The following is a 23,839-nucleotide window of genomic DNA, read 5'->3' as shown; positions in this document are numbered from 1 at the left end:
GGGAGTGACTCATGCTGAAGGTCCAGTGAATCAGACAGGGTGAGCCCGGGCAGGGGCTTCCCTCCAAGGAAGGGCAGAGGCTGTGCTGGGGAGAAAGGACCAACCTTGCCCCTTTCAGAGAACTCACTGAGGAACCCATTTTCCAAACAAAAGGCTCTGTCTAAGCTCCAAGAAGGAGGAGCTGGCAGAAGCTCAGGATCAGACTTCCCCAGCCCTGGGTTTGAGCCCTGCTGGGGTTCCAAAGCAAACGTACTTCAAATGCCCTGAGGCAGTGAGGCCTTCAGTTTCCTGGAAAAAATAATATTTGCCTCCTGGAGTCGGGATATTGCAAATGAAACTAGCACTATTATTGAATACAGAACGGAAACCCTGTTGCCTTTGGATTCAAAACCTAGGAAGCTTTTGCCTAGTAACACAATAGCGTGGCCCCTGCCAGGTCTCCTGGCTGTAATGGTGAGGTGAAGGTCTGTTACAGACCCACAGAGGTACTAAGCTGGGCAGAGTCCAACATAGGGACCCTAGGGTGGGTTGGGAGCCAGCTTGAAGGGCACCGCTGTCTTTCCATGGCCGGCAGTTCCCTCTTCTAGTCAGGCAGTCTCATTCCTCCTAGACACCCCAGGGCCTTTCTCTGCCTAGCGCGCCCTTCCCTCTTCAGAGCAAAGAAGGAACATCAGGCATTCTAAGCCGATCATCACTACCTGTAGTTTACTTTTGTTTCAGGTGCCAACAGGGCGTAGTAGGACCCTGTTAATGCTCTCAGGATATTTTGTTTTTCATCATAGGCATTAACTTTTACTTGAAAATATTGCATTAAAATATGACTTGTACGGATGACTGAGTTATTTTGTACGCTCTTGAAACTCACCCCGGACTACTAAATTTTTTGGCTCTCCCATTTTTTTTTTTTTCTTTCTTCCAGATGAGGATGGTGTGATGTGGAGCGTGTTCTGGGAACAGGACCCTGTAGATTGTACCAGCTGCCTTAAACTTGTGATTCTCCTGCCCTCTTAGCCCAGTTCCACCCTATCTACACACCCCCCTGCCTCTGTTTCCTCCGCGCTCAGAGATGGCTCCCAAGTCTAGACACCCGTCCAGGGCCGTTTCCTTGGGCGATCACCGCGGGTCGCGCGGGGTGGGGCTGGCAGGGCTGGCAGGCTGGGCACCTCGCGTGGGAAGGTCGGTGTAGAAGTCCCGACCCGGCCAGACTTCCTGCCCGCGGGGCCCGAGGCTCGCACTGGCTCCGCGCCAGGGGGCGTCCCCGGGCGGGAGCGGCTTCCTGGGCGCGGGCAGCGCAGGCGGCGGATCGCGGGGACAGCTCACCTGGACCGGCGACATGGAGGACGGCGTGCTCAAGGAGGGCTTCCTCGTGAAGAGGGTGAGTGCGCTCCTGCCTCGCGCCCGCGTGGTGGCCGTGGGGACAGCGGGGCGGGCGGTGGCTGGACGCGCGGACGAGCCTGGCTCCCGCTGGCCAGCCGGCCTGGTCCACAAGGTCTGATCCCGCTTGGTTAGTGTGGTTCGGGGTGGGGTGGGGGGTGGGGGGTGGCTCTCGTGTGGACCCCTTAAAACAACTGACCGGGACTCAGGACGAGGCCAGGGGCAGGACCTGAGGTTAGCATGCTCAACCGTCGGTTCAGTCCGTAGCAACACACACACACACACACACACACACACACACACACACACACACACACCACACACACACACACACACACACACACACCACACACACACACACACACACACACACCAAACGCCTTATTAAAATATCGTAAAAGGTGTGGGGTGCAGGGTGGAGAGAGGATAGTTAAAGGGTGCTTTTGGGAAGAAGGAATGACTGCTAACATTCTGTGGCAGAAGGTTAACCATGGCTGGCTGCAATTAAGAGTGTATTCTGAAATAGCTAAGAGGATTTTTGAATGATTCCCACACCAAGAAAACAATAATAAATGTTTGAGATGATGGATATGCCGGTTACCCTGATGCGATCGTGGCATACCGTTCCTGTTATGATTGACATCGCAATGTATGTACCCTATGAATATGCACATTCCTGTGTCAGTTAAAACGTAGTACGATATTCAAATAAAAAGCACCATGGATATGCCGTGTAGTTTGCAAGCTGGGAGGGAGGCAGCACCCCTCCTCGTGTGTGTGTGTGTGTGTGTGTGTGTGTGTGTGTGTGTGTGTGTGTTACCACTTAGCTGCTGTCTTGTTTCATCCTTCATCAGTCCTGCAGGATTGGCAACAGACGGCCGTTGCTATCACTTAGAGATGAGAATGAGTATCAGTAAGATGGAAGAGCTTGCCTAGAGTATTAGAGGGGACATGAATTCCATCCTTAGTCCTTCCCCCGCCACCCATGTTGAAGAAGCAAGAGTCCAACCAAGGGACTCTGGGACTCCCAGGCTGCCTAGGTCAAGGCTGAAAGTGAATAAAAGAAACTGGAGGGGAAACTTTTAGGGTTCAGTGGTATGACACTTGCCTAGCCTGCAGGAAACCTTGGGTTTGATCCCTAACATCTAAAAACAATTTAACATTGATGTCAACACTGAACATTTATATTAGTATAATAGCCTAGCATACAGATACAAATCTGAGGCCGAGCCCTTTGGCTGTTCTGGGCTTACAGCCTTAGGAAGTAGGGTGAGGAAGGGTAGAGGCTGTCCTTCTCACTGGGTCACCTGGCCGGGCCACACCAGCCCCATAGCCCCGAAGGCTCAAGTCCCTTCCATGGTCTGTTTATACTTTGTATTGTTTCGCAGTGTGTGATACAGAGAGACAAGGTGTGCTTTGTTCAAAGCTATAAGCAAGGAGGACAGGAAGCTGATGCCAGATCAGTGGTCAGGCCGGTGTCCGTCTGTCCAGAATTCCATGCTCACTTTTTGTCTTTGTCCTTTAAATGTGAGATGGTTCATCCAGGTCAGAGTGCAAAGCTGTGGGGGCAACTTCTGTCTCCCACAGGGACTCCCTACCACAGTCTAGCAATCACCAGCCAACCCCCCATCACACCGGCTCAGGGGCCTGTGGAGGAGTGGCGTCACCTCCAGGTCAAATCCTCAGACAGGGTTTGTGGGCCTCTGCCTATTCCTGGGGTTACCTACGTGACTCCCCACTACCACTACGCTGTGGCGACAAGAGTCCATGGAGGAGGTGTGCCCTGGTCTTCGGCGAGGCCTGGTTTAGAATCCGGAGAATCGGCACAGGGCAAGGCTGAGGCGCCAATGCTCTTTCCAGCCCAATCCTGAGGCAAGTGGAAGTCACACTTGTTCCTGCCCCGTGAGGAAGCTGGCCCAAGACTCCTACTCTGATCACCAGCTGCTTTCACGGCCGTGTAAACCCACTTTCCTCTCGAGTGGCTGCAGCAGTCCTGGCGCCCACTGGGGCAGTTACAGCGTCATGGTGGCCCTGGGTGGTTTAGGAGGGTTCACGGCTCTGGGATGGGGAAGGCTCGATCTTAGACCAGCCATCTCCTCCTGGAAGGCTTAGCTGGAGGCAAGCAGGGGCAATGATGGGTTTGGTTCCTAATCCTGCCCAAACAAGAAAGAAACAAACTCAAGGCAAAACACAGGGCCCTTGCCAGGCCTGGCTCTCAGAGGAGAGGAGCAGCTGAGTGGGGGTGGGGGTGGGGGTGGGGTGGAGGAATAGAGCTCTCTGGGGAGGAGAGTTGAAACATGGGTCCTGCTGCCAGCCGTGGGTCTTGAGCAACATGTTGGCCTAGAGATACCAACTGCAGGACTCCAGGACTCCATCTCAAGGAAATTCAGTAAAAACCTTACCAATTTTGAGACAGGGTCTTATATAGTCTACTGTAGCCTCAAACTCTCTATGTATTTAAGGACAACCTTGAACTCTTTGATCTGCCTGCCTCCACCTCCCAAGTCCTGGTGTATAGGCATGTGCCATCACGTTCGGTTTATTCAGAGCTGAGGATTCAGTCTGGCTCGGCAAGCCCTCTGCCAACTGAACTACATCCCAGCCCAACAAAATATTTTTTTTTTTTTTTATGTATGAAATATTCTAGAAGCCTGGTGTAGTGGCTCACATTTATATTTCAGCACTTGGGAGACTAAGGGAGTAGGATCCTTAGTTGGAGACTAGCCCAGGCTACATAGAGAGACCCTGTCTCAAATAAATAACACAATCAATCAACCAGACACTCCTGGAAGCTACCTATACATCTCCTGAGATAAATGATGATTTAAAGCATTGTTATACAGATGTAAAAATGCTTATGGTATTAAGTCTTCTTCTTTCAAGACAGGGTTTCTCTGTAGAGTCCTGGCTATCCTGGAACTTGCTCTGTAGACCAGGCTGGCCTTGAACTCCCGAGATCTGCCTGCCTCTGCCTCTGGAGTGCTGGGATTAACAGCTACCACGCCTGGCTGTTTCCTCATCATTAAAGTTAGGGAGTACAGTATCTCCTTAAAGAGTGTCTCCAGCTGTTACATTCTGTGCTTCCTTAGTACAACCCTGAAATGCTGGCCCCCATCTCATGAGGTCCCTCCTGTCCACTAAAGGAGCTGGCCTCGGCCCCATTCAGTGGCTTACAGACAAGAGGCCTGAAGAGAGAGGTTTCTCCATGCATGGGCACCAGTGCCAAGGTGGAGGGGTTGGGGCTGGGTTTATTTGGACCTAGACTCACTTTGCCTGCGTGCACTGAGGCTTATCTATAGAGCGGTGAACCCCGATGGTTTTCTTCGAGGTCTGAGATTATTCCAGAGGCCTCCTGGTGAGGTTCCCACCGCAGTCTTATGGTTTGTTCCAGCATACTGTGGTCAGAATGATTGTTTCGTTGAGGCAGGGTCTCACTGAGTAGCCTCAAATTTATGATCCTCCTGTCTCAGGTGCAATTACAGATTAATGTGCCACTAAGCCTGACCAGAGTGACTGATGATTGATTGATTTTTAGACAGTCTCTATTCCAGGCTGGCTTTGAACTCACTCTGTAGCTGAGGATGACTTTAAACTTCTGAATCCTCCTTCCTCCACCCCAAGCACAGACTTGTGCCTCCAGGCCCAGCTTATGTGGTGCTGGGGGTTGAACCAAGGACTTTATTTGTGTTAGGTAAGCACTATCCCAGCTGGGTCGCATCCCCAACTCCAGAGTGACCTTTTCAACCTAAGACCCCAAACTTGTTATGCTTCCGCTTAAAATTCCTCATGGCCTGAATGTCAAACTGTGACGTAGAATAGGAGACCTTTACCTACCAGGAACCCATCACTTCCTCATCCCTGCCCCGCCGGACCCAGTGCCCAAGTCATGTAGGGCCATGGAGGTGCTCCCAAAGAGGAAGCAGTGCAATGGTTTTGGTGCTGGGACGAACACCTAAGGCCTCACGAGGACTAGGCAAGGGCTCCACCGCCAGGCTACATCCCAAGCCCGACCGTGGTTTCGTGCTCACTCTCGCCTGCCTGCCTGCCTTCCTCATCTGCCCAACCTAAATAGCTCATCAAGATTTTTTGCCTATTTGAATTTAATTTTTTTTTTTTTACCATTATAAAAATAACACATCCTTTCTCGGTAGTATAATCCATGCCCACAATCCCAGAACTCAGAATGCTGAGGCTGGAGGATCACAGGTCCAAATCCAGTCTGGGCAAGACCCTGCTGTCCTTCCAAAACAAAACCAGAATGTTTTAAAGAGTACAATGCAATGGTGGAGTGTTTGCCTAGCATTTCTGAGACGCCGGGTTGATTTCCACCACCACACACCCACAAAAGAATCATTTACGATAATTTTTAGAATTATATTACGAGGGGCTAGGGATATAGTAAGTTCACAGAGTACTCACTCACCTTGCACACGTGATGTCTTGGATTCAGTCCCTAGCTATATACACATGCACACACACTACATTTTCTTTTTAAAATTTTATTTATTTTTGGAGACAGAGACCTGGCTGGCCTGGGACGCTCTAGGTAGACCAGGCTGGTTTTAAACTCACAGACATCTGCCTGTCTGCTTCAGGAGTGCTGGGATTAAAGTTGTGCACTATTTTGCCTGGGGCAGGAGAATCACGAGTTCCAGGCCAGCCTGGGTTACACAGTTAGACCTTGTCTAAATACATACATACATACATACATACATACATACATACATACATACCCTGTCTAAATACATACATACATACCTTTTCTAAATACATACATACATATATAATACCCTGTCTAAATGCATACATATATACATACATACATACCCTGTCTAAATGCACACACACATACCCTGTCTACATACATACATATATACATACATACATACATACATACATACCCTGTCTAAATGCGTACATACAGACGTGTATATATGCACACAGACATAGTAAAGGTGGAAAGACTGTATGGAATTAGCAGGTGTTAACAATGGCTATCTTGTACTAAAAGAATTATAGGTGAATGATCTTTCTTTATATTTTGCAGTTTCTCTCAAGCTTTTTGAACTGGTTCTGGGATGTATAGCTCAGAGGCAAAACACTTGTCTTTCATGCCAGAGGGCCTGGGTTTGATCCTACCACTGATTGGGGAGATTTATAGACAAGCAAAGGCCAATAGAAAAATAAAAGCTCAAGGTCAAAGGCTTTTGCTTCCAACTCAGAAGAGATGAGCGAAGGAGAGCCCGACAAAATCCCTGCTCCCCCCCCTTCACTGAGCATTGTCTCTCAGCCCACACTGCTCCCCCAAGCCATGGGCTTCCTCTCCGTGGTGCAGTATCCTCCCCTGCATCACCTCACCACCGGATTTCCTGTCTGTCTGTCCGTCCGTAGGGGCACATTGTCCACAACTGGAAGGCACGATGGTTTATCCTTCGGCAGAACACACTCCTGTATTACAAGCTGGAAGGTGGCCGGCGAGTGACCCCACCCAAGGGAAGGATCCTTCTGGACGGCTGCACCATCACCTGCCCCTGCCTGGAGTATGAAAACCGGCCGGTATGTGAGCATCCTGAGGCCTGGCCCCCCGAGCTAGCCACCTTGCCCCTTTGTTATCATTGAATGATTTGGGTTCAAATCCTGGCTGTCTCACGAACAGGGCAAATAGTTAAACCTCTTTCAGCTCTCATTCGTCATCTGTAAAAATGGGGATAAAATAATTATGTGACAATGTTCCACATGTGGTGGTGCGGGTTGAGAAAGTGACGATCTGTTAAAAACACCTAGTGTTCTAGGAGGCAGGCACTAATTCAAAACAAAACCAGAAACTAAAAATTAACAGGAGCAGAGACTAGATGGAGACACTGGATGTTAGCAATGGAGGTCTCTGAGGTCTAGCAGAGGTATAGGTGAGCTTTTCTTTATTCTTTGCAGTTTCCTTCAAGATCTATGACCATAAATTAGGGGGCATAAAATGTGAAGAAATATGCTGCCTTGGGGTTCAGTATGATAGCTTACAATCATTGAGGGGTGTATGTTCCAGAAGTGATGGGTGGCTTTGACCACACATCAAAAAAAAAAAAAAAGTCAGGGTCCAGGTGTGGTGGCTTAATCCCAGCACTTGGGAGACAGAGAGGCAGGCTCTTGTGAGTTCAAGACCAACCTTGTCTATATAATGAGTTTCAGGGTAGCCAGGGCTGCTGGCGTAACCTTTCTATATTTAAAAAAAAAAAAGGAGAGAGGGAGGGAAGGAGGGAGGGAAGGAGGGAGGGAGGGAGGGAGGGAGGAAGGGAGGGAGGGAGAGAGAAATTAATGGGGCCAAGAGGTGGCTTAGCTGTTGACAGCATTTACTGCTCTTGTAGAAATTTGGTTCCTAGCCTTCCTATCAGACAGCACATAACTGCTGTAACTCTAGTACCTGTAGGTACAGTTCCAGGGCATCTAGTGCCCTCTGGCTTCTATAGGCACCTACGAGCATGTGGTGCACATAAACACACATACACACACACACACACACACACACACACACACACACACACACACACTGGGGGCGCCGGGGGGAGGAGACAGAGACAGAGAGAGACATCTATTTTTTAAATACAGGGCCTGGGAATGTACTACTCAGTGGTAGACACTTGTCAAGTGGGTTCTACTCACCAGCAACACACGGTGATTGAAAACATCTGGAGTCCCAGATGCTGCTGTAAATATGAGCTGCAGAGGAGGGCACTGCTGTGGTTGCCAAGGTCAAGTACAGCCTCAGGAATAGAGATCCTGGGGGTGAAGACCTGCCAATGTGGCCAGAAGGGAACACTCAATGAAGGAGTGACAGGATGTTGTCTGGGACCAGGCGGAGGTAATCAGGAGCTACTGAAGGTTCTGAGTGAGAGAATGGCTGCTAAAAATCTTTTCAGATGCTGGGCATCATAGTAGCTCACACTTGTAATTCCAACACTCAGGAGGCTGAGGCTGGAAGAGTGTCAGAGCTCAGGAATTTAAGGGCAGCCTAGGCAACATAGTGAGATGCTATCTCAAACAAACAGGCAACAAGGGAAATAATTTGGTCAACACTGGGGATGGAGCTGAGTGGTGCACGCTTTTAACTCCAGCACTCGGGAGGCAGAGGCAGGCGGATCTCTGTGAGTTCGAGGCCAGCCTGGTCTATAGAGTAAGTTCCAGGATGGCTAGAGAAACCCTGTCTTGGAAAACCAAAAATAAATAAAGAAAAACTTTGGATATGGGGTAGAGAAAGTTGACTTTATTTCAGAGACTTATAATACTGGTATATGCAAATGACCTCACTCTCCAAAAGACTGATACAACATCTAGGTACATACAGATGGCATATGTTTGTTGAATTAATCTCAGACAAAGAAGAAAGATCGACAGATATGTCAGATGGTTCTGAAGAGGAAATCCTGGATTCTTCAGTGGTACTGTGGGTATCAGTGAATGAAGCCGTGAACTCATAGGTTACATTCTCAGCCTGCTGCCCCTTAGTACTCATTGGGAAGAATGGGGAGTCTTGTCACTTATATGAGCATTTTGTAGTATTTGCTTGGTTATTTTGGGTTGAAAAAGATTGAGAAAAACCAACGGGTTCTCTAGGAGCAAGTCATCATGTGTGTGTGTGTGTGTGTGTGTGTGTGTGTGTGTGTGTGTGTGTATGAGCTACTAAGTGTGTTTGGGTTTCACTTATCATTTCTAGTCTTTCTTGAAACTCTTCATTAAAACAGTGAACTACAGCTGGACAGTAACGAGTTCAAATCAATCTTCCATGATGCCGGTGAGCGGATGCTAACTTGGTGCAATGTCTCCCTAATATTCCTTGGGACAGCAAGTCAGCCATGACTTACTTTCATGTTTTCTATTGCTTTAAATGAAAGCTATTTATAAATTTATATTTATGTATAAATATAAAGACCTATATTTATAAGTCGAAAGCAAAACCAGCTGTTTGTGAACATGCTGGTGACCACGGTCAGAGTGAACGTGTCTTAGAGAGGCCCCTGGCTTGGATCCCCATCACTGAAGACGAACGCTGTGGAGGCAGTGGGTCTAATCTGCTCGTAACATTTGATAGTGCCAACATGTGCCATTCCGCAGTTGGTTTAAGAAAGCCTCCAGGTCGCCGGGCGGTGGTGGTGCACGCCTTTAATCCCAGCACTCGGGAGGCAGAGCCAGGCGGATCTCTGTGAGTTCGAGGCCAGCCTGGGCTACAAAGTGAGTTCCAGGAAAGGCGCAAAGCTACACAGAGAAATCCTGTCTCGAAAAACCAAAAAAAAAAAAAAAAGAAAAAAAGAAAAGAAAGCCTCCAGGTGTCCAGCTAGAGGATAGAGAAGTGGCCCACGAGACTGTGTCATTGGCGGCTCAGAGCCCTCGCACTCAGAGGTTGTAGGGAGTGCGGTACTTCTCTCTCCGCCCAGTCCTGGAGCAGAACGTTCCATCCTGGGTGGGGTTCTCTGAGAACGCTGACCCAGGGCTGAGCATGCAGCAGAGGGCAAACCTTTGGGGAAGGAGTTGAAACTGTGTCACATGAAGAACGAGTGGATGGCTTGGTGGTGTTTGGACTAGAGACAGGGACTGAGGGGGGCTTTGCTAGCATTCCTGTAGGGGTAGACGGCAGTGTCGTATTCTTACAGGTGGAGAGGCTGCAGCTCAGCGAGGTTCCCGAGGTCGCCTGGCATTCCTAGCTAAGTGGCAGAGCTGAGGTTTGTGTGGCAGCTCCATCTGACTGCAGAGCCTGGGAGTTTCCCTCTTCAGAGGGGCTGTGATAGGAAGTGAGGCTGTGCATCTGGAAGGAGGAGTCAGAGCCACAGTGTTGGGAACCACTCTGCATTGTCTGTGCAGAAGGGAAAGGCTGCTTTAGGAGGCCATGAGCTCCTTGTCTCGGGTATATCCAAATCAATCTGCACAGCCCCACCTGCTGAGGGTGGGCAGGGCTGGGCATCAGGCATCCCTGGATACGTGGTCCCCAGCATTCTCTCTGGCCCTGTCATTCCTGAGGCCAGAATTCCCTTGCCCGGTTCTCCTCTGAGTATTAGTTTGTCTGGTTGTCTCTTCTCACAGCTCCTCATTAAGCTGAAGACCCGAACTTCCACTGAGTACTTCCTGGAGGCCTGTTCTCGAGAGGAGAGGGACTCCTGGGCCTTTGAGATAACGGGGGCTATCCACGCAGGGCAGCCGGGGAAGGTCCAGCAACTCCACACGCAGAAAAACTCCTTCAGGTTGCCCCCCCACATCAGCCTGCAGTGAGTGCTCCACCTGCCCGCCCCTGACTCTGTCTGGCCTCCCTGCGGCCTTGCCTGTCTGTTTAGTGGTGCAGCGTTGGGGGGGGGGGGCACCCTATGGTACAACACAGGCTTGGCTAGTCCACCTTTGTGCTTCAGGGCCAACGGTTTACTCTATCCTGCTTATGTGGGTTGACTGCCTGGAACTTGCCATGTTCAATGCCTCGCTCCTATGTAACTTTTAGGGCCTCTACCAAGTCATAATACCTCAGTGAACAAAGTAGAGACCACCATTGCATTTTAGGAAGAGTGCTTAGAAGTATGTGACAGGTCTCATTTGCAGTATGGTGGCAGGTAATGGCTGCCTTATTGATTGAAGGGATTCCTCATTCAACTATCTAAGAAATCATTGAGTACCTCACAGATATGTACAATTATTATGTGTTAACTTTAAAAAGAAAAGGGAGACATTTATTGAGTGCCTATTGAATATCATGCATTGTGCCTGGTGCTCAGCGGAGGTAAGCGGTAATAAACAAGGTCTCAAGGGCCGTTCACCCCAGGGACATACATAGAGATCTTTCATTGGTGTCAGCAATTGTCACATCAGGCAGAGGGAAGGCCAGTCAGTGGTGTTGGTGATACTATGCCACAGAGATGTATGAAAGGTGTTTCCATCATGGAAATGCCCCATAGCCTCCCAGGCAGCCGCACTGTTACGGCCATCCTAGATGGGATGCGAGTCTGTTCCTGAACTCATACAGCTCCACACCAGCCTCTGAAGTCCAGTGTGTGCACTGTCAACATAGCTGTTAAGCCAGGGTGAGTGCAGGCAGGAGCAGCAGATAGGGTGGATTCAGAAAGGGGATATACAGAGCTGGAGGAGTTCAGATGACGTGGAGCAGATCGTGGTGAGCTGCGAGGGTTCCTGTACACTCTGGGTTTTAAGCGGTCACAATTGTTTAGCTTTATGTCCACAGTAATAGTTGCCCAGCGTGGAAATAGTTGAACATTTAGATGACCAAGAAGAGGAGCGTCTGAAAACCATGGGCATTGGATTTTGACTTATAACAAAAGCCCATCTCTGTGGTGTGTGTCCCATCATCTGTCCTTCGCTTTACATCATGAACTGTCTTCGTGGTTTATCTCACAATTCTTGGGTCCTCCCTGGAGCAGACAGTGTGAGCAGGGGCCCTTCTTTGCCTTCCTTCTGTGCAGTCGAATTGTGGACAAGATGCATGACAGCAGCAGTGGAATCCGGCCGTGTCCCAACATGGAGCAGGGGAGTACCTATAAGAAGACCTTCCTGGGTGAGCCTGTCTGTCCCCTGGCCAGGTTGGAGACCAGGCACATGGTGACTGGAGCTCATCCAATTGCTTAACCTAGGAAGTGGGATAGCCTGTGAGGGTTATGTGGGTATGGCTACATTGGATGTGAGCATCAGGCTGCTCTTAGGTAGAACCTGAGGCTTCTCAGGAGGTCAAGGTCAATGAGGTACTGACCAAGCCCCCTGAGTAGGCTAGCTACCCCATGGTGTGACAGGTGCTTGCCCTTGTGCTAACACAGGCTCCTCCTTGGTGGACTGGCTCATCTCCAGCAGCTTTGCAGCCAGCCGTCTAGAGGGAGTGACCCTGGCCTCCATGCTCATGGAAGAGAACTTCCTCAGGCCGGTAGGGGTCCGGAGCATGGGAGCTATTCGCTCTGGGGATCTGGCCGAGCAGTTTCTGGATGACTCTACAGCCCTGTACACTTTTGTAAGTTAGAGGTTAGGCTCTTCTTGCCACTAGGGGAGAGGGGAGGGAGTGGCTAGGGTGGGAGTTGGGAGTCTGGAGCCCTAGGGAAGGCCCAGAGTATGGGGGACAGTTTCATCCTGAGGAGACCAGCGACTTCGGTGTTGAGGAATTCTCTTTGCTTTGCAGCCACCATGGCCTGGGCCTGGGGTTCCTTTGTAACAAGCCCTTGTGTTTCTCTTCCCACTAGGCTGAAAGTTACAAGAGGAAAGTAAGCCCCAAGGAAGAGATCAGTCTCAGCACCATGGAGTTAAGTGGCACGGTGGTCAAACAAGGTTACCTATCCAAGCAGGTATGGCTGCCTCGAGCAGGAGGCAATGTATAGTTATCACACTTGAAGGAGGCAGGAATGAGCCCACAGGATGCTGGAGTACATTATTAGCAGGATCCACAGAAACAGGACCTCCCCTCCCCAGCCACAAGAGGCAAATCAAAGACCCACACATGCTCGTTCTCACATACACGTACCAGACCCAAGAATTGTTTTGAAAACATATGCACACAAGTAACTGTCACATTAAAAAACAACTTCTATATTATTGCCCAGTTTCATATTCGTCACCTGCCTGGTGAACATTAGGACCCATCTGCTCTTATTTACCTTAGAGGCAATAGTCTACCTCAAGGGTCTGCTGCTGCTGGGCCTGACAGGGACCCTGACTGGGGGAAGAACTGAGGTCCCCACAGGAATGGAAGAGGGGATGAGGGAGACTCTAGATGCTAAGGAAGGTTTATGATCTCGGGTGTGAGTTCAGATAAGTTTCTTTCACACTCTGCTGCACACACAGATTAATACCTGACTATTTAGATTTTACCATATACTGTATCATAGACTGTAATTGATCCTGTTTCTGATTTAGAATGTTACATTAGTTTCCTCTGTGTGTACACATAAAATGCACAAATATACATGTAGCTATAGGGTTGTTTTTGGACCAAATTGACCCTTAAAATGTTGGTGACCTTGGGTGCAATGTGACCTGTGAACTGATGATCCAGTTGACATTTGTCCTGTCCTCCTTTAAAATTAATTAAAAATTATATAATATTATTAGAAATATTTTTGTGCAAATGGGTGTTTTGTCTGTGTGTATGTGTATGCAATACCTATAGAGACCAGAAGAGGGAGTCTTCTGGAACTGGTGTTACACATGGTTGTGAGCCACCATGTGGGTGCTGGGAACTGAACCTGGGTCCTCTTCAAGAGCAGCAAATGCTCTTAACCAATGAGCCACCTCTCCAGCCCCCTCACCTCTTCGTTGCTGAGCATTGAACTCAGGGTCTTGTGGTTGCTTGGTTAACAACCCTACCACTGAGCCACAGCCTCCGCCCCTTATTCCGTTCGTTCCTGAGTGTTAGGGTAAGGTGTCCCCCTTTCTGTCGGTGCTGACTCGTAGCTTTCTCTGTCAACTAATGTGCTGTTTTTGCTGAGGTGCCACTTAGCAGGGCTTGTGTCACTGTAATCCTTGAGTTTTCTTGCAAACTGTCCTTAGAATGTAGTCCCATTGGAGCGGCCTGGCTTGTTGGGGTTTTGTGAGATGGATGCATGGGAAAGGGAAGGAAATGTAGAGCTGTGACCAACGTGAGCCCTTTCCTTCCTACAGGGACATAAGAGGAAAAACTGGAAGGTGCGCCGATTTGTTCTGAGGAAGGACCCAGCTTTCCTGCATTACTATGACCCTTCCAAAGTGAGTGACCCATGACCCTTCCAAAGTGAGTGACCCATGACCCTTTCAAAGTGAGTGACCCATGACCCTTTCAAAGTGAGTGACCCATGACCCTTCCAATGTGAGTGACCCATGACCCTTTCAAAGTGAGTGACCCATGACCCTTCCAATGTGAGTGACCCATGACCCTTCCAAAGTGAGTGAACCATGACCCTTCCAAAGTGAGTTGACCCATGACCCTTCCAAAGTGAGTGACCCATGACCCTTCCAACGTGAGTGACCCATGACCTTTCCAAAGTGAGTGACCCATGACCCTTCCAACGTGAGTGACCCATGACCCTTCCAAAGTGAGTGACCCATGACTCTTCCAGAGTGACCCATGACCTTTCCAAAGTGAGTGACCCATGACTCTTCCAGAGTGACCCATGACCCTTCCAAAGTGAGTGACCCATGACCCTTCCAAAGTGAGTGACTCATGACTCTTCCAGAGTGACCCATGAGCCTTCCAAAGTGAGTGACCCCTGTCCCTTGGGGCTGTGCTGCTTCCAGAGTCTGAAGCAGAGTGGGCAGCTGCTGGGTGCCCTCTCTCACATCCCACCATGGTTCCTTGCTGACCGCACTGCTCTGTCCTGTAGTTGTCTGCCCAGGGTGGGATCTTCTGGACCCACTTCCTCTGAGAGGACCTTCATTATGTTGAGAAAAAGCACCTTTTACTTTCCCCAAAGCCTGCTCTGTGGGCAAGGGGAGTGAGGGAGACTCCAACACGGTGCTCCCAGTCTCTTTATCCCTTTTCATCCAACTAGCCTACAAATTCTCCCCCAACTTCCTGTTTTCACATAAAATTTCTTTTTATTGTATTTAATTTACACATTACTTTTTGAGCCAAGAGTTGCTGCTCCATGTTTCTGATAAATACCACCTCATACTGAGTCAATATAATTCTAATCAAAAGAAAAATGGCTCTCTAGCTAGGGTGTTCAGCTTTGTCTTTGATATGAATTTCAGTCAGGACCCCTCAGCCTCATGGAGGAACCCCCTCATTCCCTGCAAAACACAAAAAGGTTTAAGGCCTAGGCAGAGGGCTGAAAGGAGAGTTGATTGGGGGACCAGACCCTTGGGCCTTCAAAAGGCACCCATTGACCTCTCTGTGGGTCCTAGTGGTGTTGCTACCATGGCCAAATCCTTTTTTATTTTATTTTTAAAGACAGCGTATCACATAGCCCTGGCTGGTCTCAAACTCACTATGTAGCCAAGGATGAACTTGAATGCTGGGATTACAGGCATGTGCCGTCATCCCAGATTGAACCCAAAACTCTGTATAGGCTAAACAAGCATGCTAACAAACTGAGCTGCATCCCCAGCCACACAAATCCTTTCTAAAACTTGGGAAATATCAACAAATGTATGAGCACATTTTGCATTTAACTCTTTATCTAACCTCAACTACTTTGTGCCCTTGATGAGTCCAGGGCCTTTTGCTATTCATTTGCTCCCACACTTTGCTTTTAACCCTTCTATTGCTGGGCCAGTACCCAAGACCTGCTTCTCAAGGCCAATTCAGTCCCCCCTTGAGACTGCCTGCTGTAGATTCCTACAGTGCTGGGCCCCTTCTTACTGGTATCTAAGTCAACACTTCTGCATTGTTACTCAACTGCTTTAGTTTTCCTTTGCTGGAGCCACATTTAGTAGTGATTAACAGAAGGGACCAAGGGCTGAGGCTCCTGGTGTGTGAGGTTGCTCTTTAACCATCCAGATATCATAAAGCCATCCTGTTTCATGCTAAGCACATGATTAGAGACTTACATAACAATGTCCAATGTGCGGGGAAAACCCGTCATAACCGTATATTGTTGACAAAGGTTAAGGGAGCCAGTGCAGGCTTCTGGTAGAGTGTCAGATGAGACTGTTCAACTCTGCCAGACCTGGTAATTTGGTGACAGTGCTGCTGCTGGCCATGAACCAGGCCCAAACTGCCTCACTGGTACAAGTTACTTGCCCAAGTTCAGCCACATCTATTGAGACAATTTGGAGTGGTTTTAGACATGGTCTGGCGGGTCAGTTACAGAAGAGGATATGTCTTCTTTTTTTGTATGTTCATGGAATCAATCTCTTCCTCCACAGGAAGAGAACAGGCCAGTAGGTGGGTTTTCTCTTCGTGGGTCCCTTGTGTCTGCTCTGGAGGATAATGGTGTTCCTACTGGTAAGGTAACAGCTTCAGCTCTGGCCTAAAGATCTTTGGGTCCTTCATCTGCATGTCATTAATACCTGAGGGGCAAGGTGGGGGGAGCCTGAGCTCTGAGAATCAAGTGGGCCTTTCCTCAATGAGATCATGGTATGATTTTTGAAGTCCATTTTAAAAACAAAGGAAAGCACGATATGGAATGAATGTTCTTGTGTTTTAAGAATACAACTGAATAAGCCTTATTTTTTATATTGTTTCTGCGCTGATGACCCATAAGCTTCCACCTAAGTTATAGCTAAGAGCCACAGTGTTTTCATGTTAATAACATGCTTTTATTTTCTATTTACACTAATTTTACAGTCCCTAGTAGGAAGGTCATATCATTTCTATCTTGTGGATGTAGAAATTGAGGCTCAAAGTCAATTCGAAGCAATTTTTTAAAAAAAAAAACATAAATGGGATTCTTTGATGTGAATGAAACTGTAGGTCTATGGGTAACAGAGGCAGGCAAGCAAGCAAGCTGCAAATGTTTGGAATAACCACTGGTAGGCCATATGGTTGCAGGGAGTAGAAATACTTGATGCTCAGCTTCAAGCTGGAAGTTGACACGGATATTCAATACTTTTTTCCCCTGTGTAGGAGTTAAAGGGAATGTCCAAGGAAACCTCTTCAAAGTGATTACGAAGGATGACACACACTATTATATCCAGGCCAGCAGCAAGGCTGAGCGAGCGGAGTGGATTGAAGCTATCAAGAAGCTAACATGACCTAAGGGAACAAACAGGACCAGAGTCCTCATTCATATCAGCTGATATAGATGGGACTTCATGGAGAACTGGAGTACAAGACAGACATTGGGCTTAGGATATGGCTCAGTGGTAGAGGACCTGCCTGAGGCCCTAGCTCAATTCTTGGAAAAGACTTTAACATTATCCATTTTGTACTGCTTTGGAGTGAGACTGCTCAAGATGGTTCCTCAAATGACAGTGGTGGCAAGACTTCCTTCCGTCTTCTGATTACCAACCTGAAAAAACTGGAATCGCTGTTAGGTGACAGCATTTTGACTTTTGCTCTTCAAGACTGAGAAATCTAGGCAGTGGTGCACACCTTTAATCCCAACACTTGCCAGGCAGAGGCAGGTGGATCTCTGTGAGTTCAAGGCCAGCCTGGCTTGCAGAGTGAGTTCCAGGATAGCCAGGGCTACACAGAGAAACCGTCTCAGAAAAACCGCGCGCACACAAACAAATCTGGCTTTGGGGACTATAGTAGTATGTATCCCTTTGTTGGAACACTAACCTGGGCTTTGCTATATTGAATACTCTAGTCTCAAGATACTCTCTTAAGCGATTTCAACAACTCACATTTCTGGAATTAATAAAAAAATTGACATGTGTCTTACAGTTCTTGTGCAATTTTATGTCCCCACAGGTTTACTCCCACTAAGGTCCTATGTATTACAGAAAATTATGGGAAAACCTCAAGTGACCTGTCACTAGGATGACATATCTCACTTTGAAGTGGGGATGCTGGCAAACTGCTGTTCAAAAGATACTGTTTGCTTTGCGGAGAAAGACGGCAAATATCACAAGTCACATAGGTCACAGACTCTCCTGAAGAAATTTGTCACAGACATTAAAAAAAAAAGCATAAATACAGCTTTTCTATACAAAATGGACATTTAGAAAGATGTGGAGCAGGAGCCCTCTAAACAACAAAGATACAAATAGCAAAAGTTAAATCAAGGCATAAGACTGATCTGAAAATGGCGCACACCTTTAATCCCAGCACTCGGGAGGCAGAGCCAGGCGGATTCTCTGTGAGTTCGAGGCCAGCCTGGGCTACCGAGTGAGTTCCAGGAAAAGGCGCAAAGCTACACAGAGAAACCCTGTCTCAAAAACCAAAAAAAAAAAAAAAAAAAAAAAAAAAAATAGAAAATAGAAAAAATAGAAAATGAACATTAACTGAAATAAGTGAACTTCCCCATTTGGAAGGTTAACCTCTAGTGAAAAGTCTGTATCATACAGTGTTTTTATAAACATTTTTATTAAGTTTATACAGTGATCTGGCACAAGTTATGGCTAGCATTCTTGCCAAGGACAATGGTTTGGACTTTGATAAAATACATAACTTACATTTAAGGGGAATGGATATTTCTAAAGTGCCTAAGTAAAAACTTCTCTTAAAATAGATTTCCTCTTAATGTCTGGAATCCCTGACCCTGAATAGCCAGGAATCCCAAGAGCATGTTTTCCCTTTATCCTTACTTTGTAAGAGACTGCCTTTTAAAGCACCAGTTCTTTCCTTTGGCATCTTTCCAGGTTGAATGGACCCAGAATTGCTTTTAGGATATTGACAGGTGCTTATCTGAATTAAGCTGCATTTGGTTTGATAGCTTTCTGCTTCCAAACTGACACAGCCCTACCTCCCAGGCCTACTGGTGAGAGGAGGATTCTCAAGGGTTCTGAAACAGGTAATGTCAGCTCCAGACACAGCAATAAAGCTGGCAAGGTACTACAACTTCTTTCATCCCTACTCACGTTAATTGTTCTTGATGCAAAACAAAAACAAAGAAAAAAAAAAAATGGCTGGTGTATGCAGCTGAATGGTAACTTCTGCTCAGTGGTGCAGAGATTGGCACATCTCCGCAACTCATTAAGAACTTGAACATCTCCAAAAAACAAACCCAAAACCCCAAAACTTGAACATACTCATGAGAATTGGTATGTTTGACTATAAAACTGATATAAAAGCAGTTTCAATCTTTAATTTCTTTTTAGTCAGTTTCAACTGACTAATGTAGGAAGCTTCAATATTGCTCATTTTGTTGTATGGATTAATGACTGTATGACTGTAATCAAAGGCAGATGAGGGAAACCAGAACGGTTAGTATTTTTCATGTAAAGGCTTTGGTGGGAAAAAAAATCAAGATATTCTCTTCGTTGTCCATTCTGTTCAGTCTTCCATGGCTGGGTAAGTATTCTAGGCCTCACGTATCTTAGATCGTTCTTTTCATCATGGTGCTAGTGAAGGACTGACCTTTCCCCTGGCTAGGGTCACCATTTTACACAATTGTAGGACGTATCCAAAGAGCCCAGATGGGATCAAAATCATGATGGAGCCCAGCTATATTTAATGTTTGGTTTTGAGACAGAGTTTCTCTGTGTAGCCTTCTGTTCTAGACCTTGTTCTATAGAAGACCAGGCTGGTCTAGGGGTACGCTACCATGCCTGGCTTAATTTTTTTTTTTTTAATATAAAAATTTTCAGTAAACAATTGCCAGGAAAAGGGCACTTGCTATATTTGATAATGCATTTTTTCTTCTGTGGTAATGGGGATTGATCCCAGGGTCTTGACATGCTAGGCACACACTAGGCTAACTCAACTATATTCCTAAATCATTAGGGCAGTTGCCCAAATTGGTCTCTAATTTGTAGCATTCCTGTGTCTCTGAAACAGCTGAGATTATAGTTGTCACTGAAGCTTTGATAACATACCTCCATGCTGTTATATATATATTTGCAAAAAAAATTTTTTTTTGTGACAGGGTCTTACTATGCAGTCTTGGATGGCCTGTAACTTGATATATAGACCAGCCAGGCTTTCAACTCAGAGATCTGCCTGAGTTTAATCTCTGCTGGGATTAAAGGTGAACACTACCATACTTGGCCCTAAACTTGTTTCTTGATGCTTTTAGAGCAGAGGTTCTCAACCTGTGGGTTGTGACCCCTTTGAGGGTCAAATGGCTCTTTCATGAGGGTTGCCCAAGACCATCGAAAACCAGAAATATTTTCATTATGATTCATAACAGTAACAAACTTACAGTTACAAAGTAGCAATAAAAATAATGCCAGTAACATGGTCATGCCCACTGGCAAGCACAATTCCTTGGAAATGGGTTACCAGAGGTTAGACCACTAGATTTAAAAAGCTAATAGACTACTATGTTGAACAAATTTTCATAAGTGGCAAAGTATCTCCCCAATATTAATTTCCAATCCTTTTGAGACACAGGTCTGCAATGGTTGCCCAAGCTGATCAATGATTCTGGGCTCAAGGACTCTTTCCACCTCAGCTTTCCAAGTACTAGAGTCATAAGCACATGCTACCATACCCAACTCTAGAGCCCTTACTATTCAGTCTAGGCCTAGATTGACTAGGTTTTTAAGTTTGCCTACAGATAATAAATCGTACAAGTATCCTAAGACCAGCATGCCAAACTAAATGATTTCCACATTTGACTACTGTAGCTGTAACTTCATGTTTTACTTGTGAAACTTGTTTTGCACGTCAACCTTTAAAGTTAACTAGTCTGTGAAGGTAAAAATAGGAACATTAAAAAAAGTTTGTGTTAAATCAGATCCTGGTATATATAAAAAGATCTAGGTAGCACCTAGCAGATAAAGAGGAAAATGTCCCCTTCGGTTGGGTGATGCTGTTCAAAGAAACTACATCAAAGCAGCAGCACTTTACAAAAACCCTTAGCATTATGAATTTAAGGTAAGTAGTTTAGTATGTACCAAAGGGAACAGGTGTGATGACTTCTCTCATACAAGTTGTCATTGGTCTCAAACAGGTTAATGGTCACGTAATTCTTTAATTGAATTTCAAGATTGTTCTCTATACAGGACCAAATTCACTATGGTTAAATTTCCAACTGCTTTACTATACTTTTTTTTTCAGAGTCTTACTGCAAAGGTCACTTGATTACTTGCCCTTTTACTTCTCACATAGAAAGATAATCAGGGTTTGAGCATTCAGACTGGCTTTCACTGCTGACAAGAAGGAAGAAGCCTAAAGTTAAATATCCCAGAAATTTATTTGAATTTTCTTGAATACATTTTATATAGAAAGTTTGGACTGTTTATGTTGGGTGCCCCTGGTAAATCTCACGGAGGCACTGAACCATAAGAGTGCCAATCCAGAGACATCAGAAATGGAAACCGAAAGCCCCATTTTAGGACTGCTCTTTAAGATCTGCCTCCGGTCAAATCAAGCCACTCCCTTAAAAATGCGTGAGGTGTTAGAGCATCTACGTGAAAACAGCTGACATGAGGGAGGGCATTTAGATTCTTGTGTTGAATACTTAAATACTTGGAAATAAAAATATTCGGCTTTGAAGTTTTCAATACTGGAAAACTTTCAAGTCTAGGGTTTACAGCCAGGAAGGCTGCATCGTATTCCTTAAATTGGACTGATTTCCACAAGGTTAGTCTTCAGCTTTGGCCTCCATTTCTTCTGCATCATCATCTCCATCTACTTCTGCATTTTCTCTCTCAAGCCGTTCCAGCTGCCTTGCAAGTTCAGTCTCATCTGTATCTGTGACCACTTTGGGCTGTGGAAGAGGCATAATTTCAAAATGAAATAAACAGCAGAGCACATTGGATTTCAATAGTATCACTTTTAAAGTTTAAAATTTAACTTTAAAAGTATTTTCATGTCTACTAATTCAGTCATACCCTTGTTGACTTACCAGTGAATAAGTTCTATTAGCTGAAAGTTAAAGTACAAGACAAGATGGTACAAGGAAAGAGTGCACACTCCAGTGGAATAGTACTGTCATTTTAATAAGCTAAACTGAAAACATGAATTCAGTGATCACAACAGAGAACTACCATTGTTCTGTTTGGTTTGTTTTTTTTTTAAAATGGATATTCTGGGCTCAAGATAAATTATTATTCTTCCTCAGAGAAGGATTCATTCTAGACACACAGATAAACAGCATATGGAAATTAGGTTCTATTTATATTGAGATGAGAGAAGACAAGATTACTCTGTTTGAGACAGGGCCTCCTTACATACATGAAGCCTCCTCCTGCCTCTGCCTCCCAGTGCTGAAATTAGGTTTGCGTCACTATGCCCAGCAAATTTTGCACTGTCTGTTTTTCTCCCTGAGGGGGAAAACCCTAATACCACTGGCTCAAACGTCTGTCCAACTATATGACAGTCTAGTGCTAATAGTTCTTATTACCAACAAAACCCCTTTTAGAAATACTTGGTATCAATGATGACTTTATACTTAATACTTTTTTATTCCCAACTATATCTGACTGGGCAGGTAGCCTCAGAATGTTGACAAGGTTGGCTCTGAACTTTAGGCAATCATCCTGGTCTCAGTTTCCCATTATATTCAACTCATCTGATACAACAAGAACACCTTTACTTATTTATGTGTGTGGGAATGCAGGCCATGGTGTGCTTTTGAAGTTGAGAAGACAACTCTTGGGAGTTAGTTTTCTTCTTCTAACAAATTCCGGTCATCAATCAGGCTTGGCAGCAAGGGCCTTTTACCTATTGAGCCATTTTGTGGCCCACATGTGACATTTTAAAGAGCACTAAGAGGCTGAAAAGGTAGCTGAGTGGGTGAAGTGCTTTCTGCACAGGTATGAGGACCGATGTTCAAACCCTAGCAGGCACACAAAGGGTGGGACACAGTGCTGTGTATCTGTAACCTAGAGCGAGGGGAGTGAAGACAGGTGGATCCTGAGCTCCAGGTTCAGTGAGTCTCACCGAACAGCACAGAGGATGTCTGACACTGACCTCCGGCCTTCCTATGCGCACCCATGGGTCAGCATATCTGGGCACACACACTAAAAAGAAAATTAAATAAATAGGCAGTCATCAAGGAGTGCAAGGCTAGCCTCCACTACACAGTGAGCTAGAGACCAGCCTGGACTACATGGGATCCTGTATCAAGAGCAAAAAACAAAGCAAAACATTAAGAACAAAGTGAAAACTAAGCCACCAATCTCACCTTCATCTGCACATTGAACACACCCCTTTTCTCCTCGATCTTCTCTTTGATGACTGCCATAGCCTGATTGAGAACAGAGAGGCCTTCTGTTCTCTCCAGGGTCGTCGTCGTCATCACATACCGGGGTGGAGCTATGAGGTTAATCTAAAGGAGAAAGACAGAAATAAAGCGATGAATATACATACTCAGACATTCAAGAATTGTTTTATTCACTTGCTGCATGAAGGAATCATCTCAACTTGCCTCCCACTTTTCTAGATCAGTTTATTAATACAGTCTCTTATTTTTATCTCATTGAGTTGGTAAAAAATACTCTAACAAAAGCAATTTATGGGAGAAAGGATTTATTTTAGCTCATAATTTAAGGCACAGTCCATCATGATGGAAAGTCAAGGCAGTGGGAATCTGAAGCAGTTAGTCATGCTATGTCTGAAGCCAGAAATGAATGCATGCACCCAGCTCTTCAGTTCCCTCTCCATTTATACAGTCATGATCCCATTCAGAGAATGGTGTCATCCACAGTGGGTGGGTCAGTGTACCTCAACTGACATAATTAAGCCAATCCTGCACAGACATGCCCAGACGGATTCTAAATCTGTCAAGCTGTAAACTAACACCAACCATCATATACAGCAACAGACCATTGATACAATGATCTAATCCAGTTCATAGAAATAGTTCACTGCAATACTGAATATGAAGAATTGTAACTATTGAGTGTTGTGGGTGACTGCCATCAGAATAATGAGTAATTGGGGTTGGAAAGATGGTTCAGTGGTTAAGTGCACTTGTTACTCTTGCAGAGGGTCCAAGTTCGGTTCTCAGCATCCACACAACAACCCACAACC

The 23,839-nt window shown here is 46.2% G+C and overlaps 2 protein-coding genes across 2 annotated transcripts in view; one reads left to right on the top strand and one right to left on the bottom strand.

The window, feature by feature from the left end:
* The first annotated feature begins 1,288 nt into the window (after nt 1–1,288).
* Nucleotides 1,289–17,156, top strand: Plek2 (pleckstrin 2). Its single transcript, XM_059279628.1, has 9 exons — nt 1,289–1,375; nt 6,766–6,930; nt 10,441–10,622; nt 11,820–11,911; nt 12,168–12,355; nt 12,582–12,683; nt 13,996–14,079; nt 16,180–16,258; nt 16,880–17,156. The coding sequence occupies exons 1-9, from the start codon at nt 1,334–1,336 to the stop codon at nt 17,005–17,007; spliced, it is 1,062 nt and encodes a 353-aa protein (XP_059135611.1). The 5' UTR covers nt 1,289–1,333; the 3' UTR covers nt 17,008–17,156.
* A 3,881-nt stretch (nt 17,157–21,037) lies between these two features.
* Eif2s1 (eukaryotic translation initiation factor 2 subunit alpha) overlaps nt 21,038–23,839 on the bottom strand; it is a 31,257-nt gene continuing 28,455 nt past the window's right edge. The window contains exons 7-8 of the mRNA XM_059279831.1: nt 22,992–23,135; nt 21,038–21,572 (exon numbers count right to left, since the gene is read on the bottom strand). Coding sequence (XP_059135814.1) covers nt 21,447–21,572; nt 22,992–23,135 — 270 coding nt within the window. The 3' untranslated portion in view covers nt 21,038–21,446. The remainder of the gene's footprint in view (nt 21,573–22,991; nt 23,136–23,839) is intronic.

The sequence above is a fragment of the Peromyscus eremicus genome, chromosome 14, assembly GCF_949786415.1.
Source record: "Peromyscus eremicus chromosome 14, PerEre_H2_v1, whole genome shotgun sequence".
Classification (NCBI taxonomy): domain Eukaryota; kingdom Metazoa; phylum Chordata; class Mammalia; order Rodentia; family Cricetidae; genus Peromyscus; species Peromyscus eremicus.
This window is presented reverse-complemented; position numbering and strand designations above follow the sequence as displayed.